General features: G+C 44.6%; 1 protein-coding gene across 1 annotated transcript in view; it reads left to right on the forward strand.

Moving 5' to 3' along the window:
• Window positions 1–13,167, forward strand: part of dnal1 (dynein, axonemal, light chain 1) — a 41,334-nt gene that overhangs the window by 12,535 nt on the left and 15,632 nt on the right. The window contains exons 4-5 of the mRNA XM_067990957.1: window positions 3,455–3,510; window positions 5,329–5,384. Coding sequence (XP_067847058.1) covers window positions 3,455–3,510; window positions 5,329–5,384 — 112 coding nt within the window. The remainder of the gene's footprint in view (window positions 1–3,454; window positions 3,511–5,328; window positions 5,385–13,167) is intronic.

Below are 13,167 nucleotides of genomic sequence, written 5' to 3' on the forward strand. Positions count from 1 at the left end.
TAAATATCGAATACCCTTGGATATTCAGCTCCCAGCTTTGGTCACCCTGCAGCCATGTCTCTGTAATCGCAATTATATCATATCCGTTACATCTATTTGCGCTGTTAATTCATCTACCTTATTATGAATGCTTTGTGCATTCAGATACAGTGCCTTTAGATTTGTCTTTTTAACATTTTTAGACATCTTAACATTTTTTTGTACTATGGCCCTATTTGTCTTATTACCATTTTTTCTTACCCGGACCCTATTTGTTTTCTTTTGTTTGTATGCTCTGTCCCTTCCTGACCCAATCTGGTTATCCTTACCCCAATCACTTTCCTGCACTGCTTCTTTGTCTTTTCTCTTTATCATTCTCGATATCTCTCCACCGGGACCCTCCCCCTCCCTTATTTAGTTTAAAGCCCGATCTACCTCCCTAGTTATTGGATTCGCTAGAACTCTGGTCCCAGCATGGTTCAGGTGTAGTCCGTCCCAATGGAACAGCTCCCTCTTTCCCCAGTACTGGTGCCAGTGCCCCACGAATCGAAACCCACTTCTCCCACACTAATCTTTGAGCCACGCATTCATCTCCCTGATCCTATTGACCCTGTGCCAATTTGCTCGTGGCTCAGGTAATCCAGAGATTATTACCTTTGTGGTTCTGCTTTTTAATTTAGTCCCTTGCTGCTCAAACTCTCTCAGCAGAACCTTTTTCTTAGTCCTACCTATGTCGTTAGTACCTACGTGGACCACGACAACTGGATCCTCCCCCTCCCACTCCAAGTTCTTCTCCAGCCCGGAAGAGATGTCCTTAACCCTGGCACCTTCGGGACTCGTGCTCCTGGCTGCAGAGAACAGTGTCTATCCCCCTAACTATACTGTCGCCTACTACAACCACCTTCCTTTTTACTCCCCCCACTTGAACGGCTTCCTGTACCACGGTGCCGTGGTCAGTTTGCTTGTCCTCCCTGCAGTCCCTGCACTTAGTGGTTGGTAGAAGGATTAGAGCAGAATTGAGGAAAAATTTTTCACCAAGAGGGTGGTGGGGGTCTGGAACTCACTGCCTGAGAGGGTGGTAGAGGCAGAAACCCTCAACTCATTTAAAAAAAAAAATACCTGGATGTGCACCTGAAGAGCCGTGACCTATAGAGCTATGGACCAAATGCGGGAAAGTGGGATTAGGCTGGGTGGTTCGTTTCTCAGCTGGTGTGGACGCGATGGGCCGAATGGCCGCCTGTGCTGCAAATTTTCTATGATTCTGTGATGTACTGCAGCAACTCGCCAAGGCTTCTTCGGCAGCACCTCCCAAACCTGCGACCTCTACCACCTAGAAGGACAAGGGCAGCAGGCGCATGGGAACAACACCACCTGCACATTCCCCTCCAACAACATCAATAACTACTTGCATTTATGTAGCGCCTTTAATGCAGTAAAACATCCCAAGTCGCTTATCAGGAGTGTTATCAGACAAAAATTTGACACCAAGCCACACAAGATATTAGGACAGGTGGCCAAAAACTTGGTCAGATAGGTTTTAAGGAGTGTCTTAAAGGAGGACAGAGCGGTTTAAGGAGGGAATTCCAGAACTTAGGGCCTCGGCAGCTGAAGGCACAACCGCCAATAGTGGAGTGATTTTAAAATCAGGGTTTACGTAAGAGGCCAGAATTGGAGGAGTGCAGAGATCTCAGAAGGTTGTAAGGCTGGAGGAGGTTACAGAGCTATGTCCAAGTCTCTCACCACCCTGATTTGGACATATATCGCCATTCCTTCATCGCTGCTGGGTCAAAATCCCTACCTAACAGCACTGTGGGAGAATCTTCACCACACGAACTGCAATGGTTCAAGAAGGCGGCTCATCACCACCTTCTCAAGGGGCAACTGGGGATGGGCACTAAATGCCGGCCTTGCCTGCGACTCCGATGTCGCAAGAATGAATTTGAAAAAGTTTTTCCTCCAGAGCTAATTTCTGACACTAACAAGACCTCACGAGCTTGTTGTGTGGCCCATCAATTTTGAGCAATAATCAAGAATTAATGGATATTTTGATTCCCTTGTTTTTGCCTTGGATTTTGAAGCCATTTAATTAAAGACATGTATTTTTGGCAGTCTTCCCTGAAAACAAACAACGAGTAGACATAACAGTTCTGATCGTAATCATTCTAGTTGTAAGTGCCTGTCAGAGAGACGCTTTTTTGTTTGTGATTTTTTTTGTGTATGTGGAGGTAAGGGATGTTGGTGCTGGGGATTAGAATGATTTCTGTACCAGGCTCTTATTACCTCGCAGGGCATGGTTAGATACAGAGTACTCTGCCACTGACCGTGTGCCTCAGTCCTAACCAAGCACCACCTACTGCACTAGTGTGACCAGGGTGTCAGCTGTGGTTCAGTGCGGCACTCTCGCCTCTGATTCAGAAAGTCATGGGCTCAAGTCCCAGTCCAGCGACTTCAGCATGTAACCCTGGCTGACACTCCAGTACAGTGCTGAGGGAGCACTGTACTGTCGGAGGTGCCGTCTTTTGGATGAGATGTTAAACAGACCTGTCTGCCCTCACATGGCACTATTGGAAGAAGGGCAGGGGAGTTCTCCCCAGTGTCCTGGCCAATATTTATCCCTCAACCAACATCACTAAAATAGATTCTGGTCATTTATCTCATTGCTGTTTATGGGACTTTGCTGTGCGCAAATTGGCTGCTGCATTTCCCTACATTACAACAGTGACTATGTTTAAAAGTAAGACTTCATTGGCTGTAAAGCGCTTTGGGACATCCTGAGGTGGTGAAAGACGCTATAGAAATGCAAGTTCTTTTCCTTTTCTTTTTAGTGTGGCATTTTTCTGTTTCTTACACTGGATGCTCTGTTGAGTGAGAGTGCCAGTTGTGTGTGGGAGGTCCATGCCTACGAGGAGCTGGGTTAAGATTGCCCAAACTGATTTGCCTCGGATTTTTGCAGTCAGCAGACGGAGACTTTCCATCAGTTTGATGGCTGGAATTGAATACACGTTCCAGAAGTGAAAGGCCAGTGTCCAAACCACCAATTCCCAGAAGTGCTGTTTTTGCAAATGTGCATCTAAGAACATAAGAAATAGGAGCAGGAGTAGGCCAATCGGCCCCTCGAGCCTGCTCCGCCATTCAATTCGATCATGGCTGATCTGATCCTAATCTCAAATCTAAATTCATGTCCAATTTCCTGCCCGCTCCCCGTAACCCCTAATTCCCTTTACTTCTAGAAAACTGTCTATTTCTGTTTTAAATTTATTTAATGATGTAGCTTCCACAGCTTCCCGGGGCAGCAAATTCCACAGACCTACTACCCTCAAGTTCATAATGGCACAGTTATTTTAGGTAGAAATATTGTTGGCAAACTGGATAAAATAAGATAGATAAAAAAGTGCAGGTCAAATCAGTTGGTACAAAAAAGGAACATTGTGCAATGTTCTCCCAAATGTAAAACATTCCTTCTCTTGTTTTTCAGAAAGTTGTCCCTTTCAACAAACTGCATTGAAAAGATAGCGAATTTGAATGGACTAAGTAAGTGTGTGTCTTTTATTAATGTTTTCTTTCAAGTGCTTTTATTTTCAGTTATATTGCTTCCAGATTTAGGAGAACGATGTTCGTTTATTGCTCTCCCTTGCTTGGCTCCACTTTTATTGGAGATCGACAGAGAGCAAATATGCAGTGTCGGCTCCACTTACATTAGTAAAGCTGGCTCCTTAATCCCTATAAACAGAATCACAGACTCACATTCTCGAAGGTCTGTGATACCATCCACTGGCTTAAACATCCACTCCTTCTACCACCGGTGTACCGTGGCTGCAGTGTGCAATATCTACAGGATGCACTGCAGTAAGATCAGGTCCGGTAGTGTAGTGGTTCTGTTACTGGACTAATAATCCAGAGAACATGAGTTCAAATCCCACCACGACAGTTGGAGAAATTGAATTCAGTTTCAAAAAATCTGGAAATAAAAAGCTGGTAAAAGTGACCATGAAGCTGTTGGATTGTCATAAAAAAACAAACCGGTTCACTAATGTCATTTAGGGAAGGAAACCTGCTGTCCTTACCCGGTCTGGCTTATATGGGACTTCAGTCTCACACCAACATGGTTAACTCTGAAGTAGCCTAGCAAGCCACTCAGTTGCATCAAAAGGCTACTGCAGCGGTTCAAAAGGCAGTCCACCACCACCACCTTCTCAAGGGCAACTATGGGTGGGTAATAAATGCCGGCCTTGTAAGCGACGCTACATCCTCAATGAATTTTCTTTTTAAAAAAAAAATCGCCAAAGCATCTTCGGCAGCACCTCCCAAACACATGACCTCCAGCACCTAGAAGGACAAGGGCAGCAGGTGCATGGGAACAGCACCACCTCCAAGTTCCTCCCTTGGCTGTTGCTAATGATCCTTTATTACCTGAAAATTTCTATTGAAAACTGGTTCTTTTGACTTTATCAGGTTTCAATGGGACTTCTTCCTTTCTGTGAGTAGGTGCTTTAACAATGGGTACTGGAGCAGTAGTTTAATTGAGTTACTGTCCCAAACAACAAGATTACAGCTCAAGTTATTTACGGAAGCCAACTAGACCCTGAGAGTAAATTATTGCTTTGCCGCACATTCCGAGCCACACTTAAGTTTTTTTTTGTATTTTTCCCTTCCTGAATTCAGGTTTTTAAAAAAAAATCAGATGTAGTCCGAGGAAAAAGATAATATTCATAATCAGAAAGCTGATTTTGAAAGAACAAGTTCAGCGCTCTCCGGAAAAATCAGAATCTGTCTTCACAGAGTAAATGGTTAAAAGGGATTGATGCAGATCATGGTCAGCACCCTCAGCGACTCCTGCCCCATGGAGCTTTGTTCAGTCATCAGGGTGTGACACATGACTGAAGGTGCTCTCCGCATTGCTGCCCATTCAGTCCAGGGAGAGACGGACTGAGCAAGTGGCTCGAGCATCACCTGGAGATAAGTGGACTGAAGCTGGTCTTTTGAATGTTGTTGGGATCATATTATTTTGTAATCCATCTTCAGGGGATAATTACCAGATTTAACCCTAAATTCAGAAGCATCAACTCTGTTCAGAATTGTGTGGCATATACTGAGATGTTATTTCAATGGCTTGAGGGGGTCAGAGAGGAATTTTCCAGAGTATTTTTCCCTTATTGTCCCTGGGTTTTTCTCAGTTTTTTTTTCCCCCCTCTCAGGAGATTACATGGCGGTTGGGAGGTAGGAAGTGTCTAGACCTGATGCTCCAGCCATTGAGTGTGGGGCAGGCTTGATGGACCAGCTGGTCTTTTCCTGCACCTCAATTTTGTATGTTTAAAAGTGAAATGTTATCCATTTTCTCGTGTTTTCCAGAGAAGTTAAGAATTCTGTCACTAGGAAGGAACAACATAAAGAATTTAAATGGTCTGGTACGTTACAATAGTTTCACTCTCTGGTCCTAAACCTCGCTATTGAAAGCTTCACTTAATTCCCCGATGCTCAGTGAGTTTAGTCAATGAGTGGCTGAGCCGTACACACCAGGAAGATCCCAGGTTTAATTTCTGAGTTATCTGATCTCAGATGGGGTAGCAAGGGGATTTAGGAATGGTCAATAAATGGAACTCCTGTCAGCTGATAACCAGTGGCCTTAATTGTGGCTGTAGTGAGAGTTTTATTAATTGCATTTTATTTACTGTTCTTAGTTAAAATGTGGACCATCTAATCCACCTATCTATATCTCTAATATAAATATGCATGTGCATACCTCTTCTCCGTTACACTTAAGTTGTCCATCTCATGTTTGTCACACACTGAAGGTTGAGGGGTGATCTGATTGACGTGTTTAAAATGACAAAATTGATCGGGTAAATATGGATAAGCTATATCCTCCGGTGGGGGAATCCAGAACAAGGGGACTTAATCTTAAAATTAGAGTTAGGCCGTTCAGGAACGAAATCAGGAAGCAGTTTTTCCACACGGGGTAGTGGAAATCTGGAACTCTCTTCCCCCAAGAAGCTGTGGATGCTAGGGGGTCAATTGAAAATTTCAAAACTGAGTTCCAGATTTCCACTACCCTTTGTGCAAAGAAGTGCTTCCTGACATCACCCCTGAATGGCCTAGCTCTAATTTTAAGGTTATTCCCTCTTGTTCTGGACTCTGAGGAAATAGTTTCTCTCTATCCAGACCTCATCGTAAACACCTCAATCTTCTATACTCGAGGGAATACAAGCCTAGTCTATGCAACCTGTCCTCATAATTTAACCCTTTTAGCCCCGGTATCATTCTGGCGAATCTGTGCTGCTCCCCCTCCAAGTACATCATATCCTTTCTGAGATGCGGTGCCCAGAACAGAATGCAGTACCCCAGATGTGGTCTGACCAGAGCTTTATACAACTGTAGCATAACTTAAGAACATAAGAAATAGGAGCAAGAGTAGGCCATACGGCCCCTCAATTCAATAAGCGGATCCTTGACCTCAACCCCACTTTCCCGCCGGATCCACATATCCCTTGATTCCCCTAGAGTCCAAAAATCTATCAATCTCCGCCTTGAATATACTCAACGACTGAGCATCCGCAGCCCTCTGGGGTAGAGAATTCCAAAGGTTCACAACCCTCTGTGTGAAGAAATTCCTCCTCATCACAGTCTTAAACTACCATCCCTTTTATATTCCAACCCCGTTGAGAGGAAGGCTAACATTCCATTAGCCTTTTAAATTATTTTTTGTACCTGCCCACTAGCTTTTAGTGATTTCTGTACATACTTTGACTTGCCGATCAGCTCCAATGCTGTTTGTAATGGCATGTCTGCCTGCTGTTGCTCAGTCTGACAAATCTCCTCGCAACCGTCTCTGTTCCAAGGAGATCAACCCCAGCTTCTCAAGTCTATCCACGTAACTAAAGCCCCTCATCCCTGGGCACCACCCCCGTATCTACGGATGTTTGGAAGATTATGGACAGTACTTCCGCAATTTTCACCCTTACTTCCCTAAGCAACCTAGGATGCATCCCATCCGGACCAGGTGACTTGTCTACTTTAAGTACAGCTAGCCTTTCTAGTACCTCTTTTTTATCAATTTTTAGCCCATCCAATATCTCAACTATATTTTCTTTTACTGAGACTCTGGCAGCATTTTCTTCCTTGATAAAGACAGATGCAAAGTACTCATTTAGTACCATGGCCATCCCTTCTGCCTCCATGAGTAGATCTCCGTATGGTCAACATCGTATTCCCATGTGGCTGTTTGCGCCTGCAGCTCACCAACCTTTTATATTACGCTTTGTGCATTTACACACATGCACTACAAACCAATCTCAAACTTTCATGAATTCTCTTAGTCTCATCCCACCTAATACTGTATTATTACTTGTTCTAGTGCTGTCTTTCTCCCCCGATCCTTTGTACCCCTTGTTTCTCCTTTCCAGTGCTACATCCTGGTGCCCATCCCCCTGCCAAATTAGTTTAAACCCTAAGCTAACCTCCCGGCGAGGACATTGGTCCCAACTCCATTGAGGTACAATCCAGTCTGTGCAGGTCCCACCTCCCCAAGAACTGGTTCCAATGCCCCAGGAATCTAAAGCCCTGCACCATCCATAGAACCATAGAAAAGATACAGCACAGAAGGGGGCCATTCGGCCCATCGTGTCCACGCCGGCTCGAAGAACAACCAGGTGCCCATTCGAATCCCACCTTCCAGCATCCAGTCTATAGTCCTGCAGCATACAGGACTTTAGGTGCAGGTCCAGGTACCTTTTTAAAAGAGTTGAGGGTCCCTGCCTCTACCACCAATTTGGGCAATGAATTCCAAACACCTACCACCCTCTAGGTAAAAAAAGTTTTTCCTCATGTCCCCTCTAATCCTTCTGCCAATCCGCTTAAATCTATGTCCTCTAGTTCCTCTAGGGGAAACGGGTTCCTCCTGTCGACTCTATCTGGGCCCCTCATAATTTTGTACACCTCAATCAAGTCACCCCTCAGCCTCCTTTGCTCCAAGGAAAACAACCCCAACCTATCCAATCTCTCCTTGTAGCTGCAATTTTCAAGCCCTGGCAACATTCTTGTAAATCTTCTCTGCGCTCTCTCCAGAGCAGTTACGTCTTTCCTGTAATGTGGTGACCAGAACTGCGCACAATACTCCAGCTGTGGCCGTACCAGCGTTTTATACAGTTCCATCATTACATCCCTGCTTTTGTATTCTATACCTCGGCTAATAACGGAGAGCATTCCATATGCCTTCTTCACAACCTTATCTACCTGGCCTGCCACCTTCAGGGACCTGTGCACATGCACTCCAAGGTCTCTCACTTCCTCTACCCCTCTCAATATATTCCCGTTTACTGCGTATTCCCTTTTACTGTTTGCCTTCCCTAAGTGCATTACCTCACACTTCTCCGGGTTGAACTCCATTTGCCACTTTTCCTCCCACTCCACCAACCCATTGATATCTTCTTGGAGTCTACAGCTATCCTCTTCACTATCAACGACATGGCCAATTTTTGTGTTGTCTGCAAATTTTCCAATCATGCCCCCTACATTCAAGTCCAAATCATTAATATATACCACAAACAGCAAGGGACCCATCACTGAGCCCTGTGGCACACCACTGGAAACGGATTTCCATTTGCAAAGATTTCCATTGACTTTTACCCTTTGTTTCCTGTTACTGACCCAATTTTGGATCCAATTCACCACATTTCCCTATATCCCATGGGCTTTTACCTTTTTGACCAGTCTGGCATCTGGACCTTGTCAAATGCATTACTAAAATCCATGCAGACAACATCCACTGCACTACCCTCATCAATCCTCCTTTGTCACTTCCTCAAAGAATTTAATCAGATTTGTAAGGCATGACTTTCCCTGAATAAATCCATGCTGACTATCCCTGATTAAACCATGCCTTTCCAAGTGACAGTTTATCCTATCTCTCAGAATTGATTCTAATAGTTTGCCCACCACCGAGGTAAGACTGACCGGCCCATAATTGTTCGGCCTGTCCCTCGTACCCTTTTTAAACAATGGCACTACGTTTGCAGTCTTCCAGTCCTCCGGTGCCTCCCCTGTATCTAGTGAGGATTGGAAAATGATCCTCCCTGGCTTCAGTAGCCTAGGAAACAATCCATCCGGCCCTGGTGACTTATCAACTTTCAAGAATTCCAGTCCCTCTAGTACTTCCTCTCTTGTTATGTTTACCTTATCCAATATTTCACACCTCTCCTCTTTAACTACTACGTCCCGATCATCCCTTTCCTTTGTGAAGATGAAATAGATATAACGAGAGGTAAGCAGCCAACAGAGACCTTATGGGTTGAATTGAGAAATAGGAAAGGATCGAAAACTATAGTGGGAGTTGTGTATAGGATCCCTGGCAGCAGCTGTGAAGTGCTAGATTGTATAAATGCAGAGATTAGACAAGCGTGTAAGAAAGGCATAGTGGTCTTAATGGGGGACTTTAACCTTCACAAAGATTGGGAAAAGCAGACTAGCAACTGTCAGAAAGGTAGTGAATTTCTTGAGTGTGTCCGGGATAGTTTTCTACAGCAGTATGTCCTAGAGGCAACAAGGGGGCAAGCCATACTAGATTTAGTAATGAGTAATGAACCAGATTTAGTTAACTGCTTAACTGTACGCGAACATCTATCCAATAGTGATCATAACATGATCGAGTTCAATGTAGTGTTTGAAAGGGAAAAAAGTGATTTAGCTATTAAGATTCTAGACTTGGGTAAGGCCGACTTCAATGGGATGACAATTGTAAACAATTTCACAACACCAAGTTATAGTCCAACAAATTTATTTTAAATTCCACAAGCTTTCGGAGGCTTCCTCCTTCCTCAGGTGAACGGTGTGGAAATGAAATTTTCGAATCCTTCGCATTTGAAAATCACAGAACAATGCCTGGTGATTACTGCCTGTTGCCAAGTCAATCACAGTGAGCAGACAGAGAGGTGTCAACTAAAAGGCCACCGAATATACAAACCCCCATCATCCTGGATCACAATGTCTTCACCTTCAATAAGCAGTTCTTTACCCAAACACACGGAACAGCCATGGGGACCAAATTCGCACCCCAATACGCCAACATTTTCATGCACAAGTTCGAGCAGGACTTCTTCACTGCACAGGACCTCCAACCAACACTATACACCAGATACATCGACGACATTTTCTTTCTATGGACCCACGGTGAGGAATCACTAAAGAGACTACACGATAACATCAACAAGTTCCATCCCACCATCAAGCTCACCATGGACTACTCCTCAGAATCAGTTTCTTTCTTGGACACACGAATCTCCATCAAAGACGGGCACCTCGGCACCTCACTCTACCGCAAGCCCACGGACAACCTCACGATGCTCCACTTTTCCAGCTTCCACCCTAACCACGTCAAAGAGGCCATCCCCTATGGACAGGCCCTGCGAATACACAGGGTCTGCTCAGACGAGGAGGAACGCGATGGACACCTACAGACGCTGAAAGACGCCCTCGTAAGAACGGGATATGACGCTCGACTCGTCGATCGACAGTTCCGACGGGCCACAGCGAAAAATCGCGTAGACCTCGTCAGAAGACTAACATGGGACACAACCAACAGAGTACCCTTCGTCGTCCAGTACTTCCCCGGAGCGGAGAAACTACGCCATGTTCTCCGCAGCCTTCAACATGTCATCAATGATGACGAACACCTCGCTATGGCCATCCCCACACCTCCACTACTCGCCTTTAAACAGCCACCCAACCTCAAACAAACCATCGTTCGCAGCAAATTACCCAGCTCTCAGGAGAACAGTGTCCACGACACCACACAACCCTGCCACGGTAACCTCTGCAAGACATGCCAGATTATCGACACAGATACCACCATCACACGAGAGGACACCACCCACCAGGTGCACGGTTCATACTCCTGTGACTCGGCCAACGTTGTCTACCTCATACGTTGCAGGAAAGGATGCCCCAGAGCATGGTACATTGGCGAGACCATGCAGACGCTGCGACAACGGATGAACGGACGCCGCGCAACAATCGCCAAACAGGAGGGTTCTCTCCCTGTCGGGGAACACTTCAGCAGTCAAGGACATTCAGCCACCGACCTTCGGGTAAGCATGCTCCAAGGCGGCCTTCGAGACACACGACAACGCAAAATTGTCGAGCAGAAATTGATAGCCAAGTTCCGCACCCATGAGGACGGCCTCAACCAGGATCTTGGGTTCATGTCGCACTACACGTAACCCCACCAGCGAATAAATGTTATCTGTTTTTAATATAACGGGTCATTGACTGTCTTCCTTCTCTCTCTCTCTGTCTGTCTCTCTCTCTCTCTCTTTTTTTGGTGGTTTGTATATTGGGTGGCCTTTTAGTTGACGCCTCTCTGTCTGCTCACTGTGATTGCCTTGGCAACGGGCAGTAATCACCAGGCATTGTTCTGTGATTTTCAAATGCGAAGGATTCGAAAATTTCATTTCCACACCGTTCACCTGAGGAAGGAGGAAGCCTCCGAAAGCTTGTGGAATTTAAAATAAATTTGTTGGACTATAACTTGGTGTTGTGAAATTGTTTGCAATTGTCAACCCCAGTCCATCACCGGCATCTCCACATCAATGGGATGAGACAGAGACTGTCCACGATAAACTGGGCAAATCTGTTAATGGGTAAAACGACTGATGATCAGTGAGAAATGTTTAAAGAAACATTTAACGTGATACAGAATCAGTTTGTGGGCAAGAACCCTGAGGGGCAAGAATTCTACTTGCCAAAAAAAACAGCCATGGACAACTAAAGAGGTAAGGGACAGTATAAGACATAAGGAAAGGGCATACAAAAAGGCAAAAAATGGCACAGATCCTGGCGAATGGGAAAGATACAAAGGGTCACAAAACAGATAGTAAGAGCTGCAAAAAGAGAGTATGAAAAGAAACTTGCAAGGGATATCAAAACCAGTACAAAGAACTTTTATAGTTACATTAGGAAAAAGAGGGTGGTCAGGAGCAGTGTTGGCCCCTTAAAAACTGAAAGTGGGGATATTGTCATTGACAATGGGGAAATGGCGGACATGTTGAACAATTACTTTGCGTCAGTATTTACAGTAGAAAAAGAGGATAGCATGCCGGAAATCCCAAGAAAACTAATATTGAATCGGGGACAGGGACTCGATAAAATTAACATAAGTAAAGCAACAGTAATGAAGAAAATAATAGCACTAAAGAGTGACAAATCCCCAGGACCAGATGGTTTCCATCCCAGGGTTTTAAAGGAAGTAGGTGAGCACATTGCAGATGCCCTAATTATAATCTTTCAAAGTTCTTTAGATTCAAGAACTGTCCCTCTGGATTGGAAAATTGCACATGTCACTCCGCTTTTTAAGAAAGGAGAGAGAGAGGGAAACCGGAGAATTATAGACCAGTTAGCCTAACATCTGTTGTGGGGAAATTGCTGGAGTCTATAATTAAGGATAGGATGACTGAACACCTTGAGAATTTTCAGTGAAACAGAGAGAGCCAGCATGGATTTGTGAAAAGTAGGTTGTGCCTGACAAACCTGATTGAATTTTTTGAAGAGGTGACTAAAGTAGTGGACAGGGGAATGTCAATGGATGTTATTTATATGGACTTCCAGAAGGCATTTGATAAGGACCCACATAAGAGACTGTTAGCTAAGATAGAAGCCCATGGAATCAAGGGAGAAGTATGGACTTGGTTAGGAAGTTGGCTGAGCGAAAGGCGACAGAGAGTAGGGATAATGGGTAGGTACTCACATTGGCAGGATGTGACTAGTGGAGTCCCGCAGGGATCTGTCTTGGGGCCTCAGTTATTCACAATATTTATTAACGACTTAGATGAAGGCACAGAAAGTCTCATATCTAAGTTTGCTGATGACACAAAGATTGGTGGCATTGTAAGCAGTGTAGATGAAAACATAAAATTACAAAGCGATATTGATAGATTAGGTGAATGGGCAAAACTGTGGCAAATGGAATTCAATGTAGACAAATGTGAGGTCATCCACTTTGGATCAAAAAAGGATAGAACAGGGTACTTTCTAAATGGTAAAAAGTTAAAAACAGTGGATATCCAAAGGGACCAAGGGGTTTCAGGTACATAGATCGTTGAAGTGTCATGAACAGGTGCAGAAAATAATCAATAAGGCTAATGGAATGCTGGCCTTTATATCTAGAGGACTGGAGTACAAGGGGGCAGAAGTTATGCTGCA

Source organism: Heptranchias perlo, chromosome 10 (assembly GCF_035084215.1).
Source record: "Heptranchias perlo isolate sHepPer1 chromosome 10, sHepPer1.hap1, whole genome shotgun sequence".
Classification (NCBI taxonomy): Eukaryota; Metazoa; Chordata; class Chondrichthyes; order Hexanchiformes; family Hexanchidae; genus Heptranchias; species Heptranchias perlo.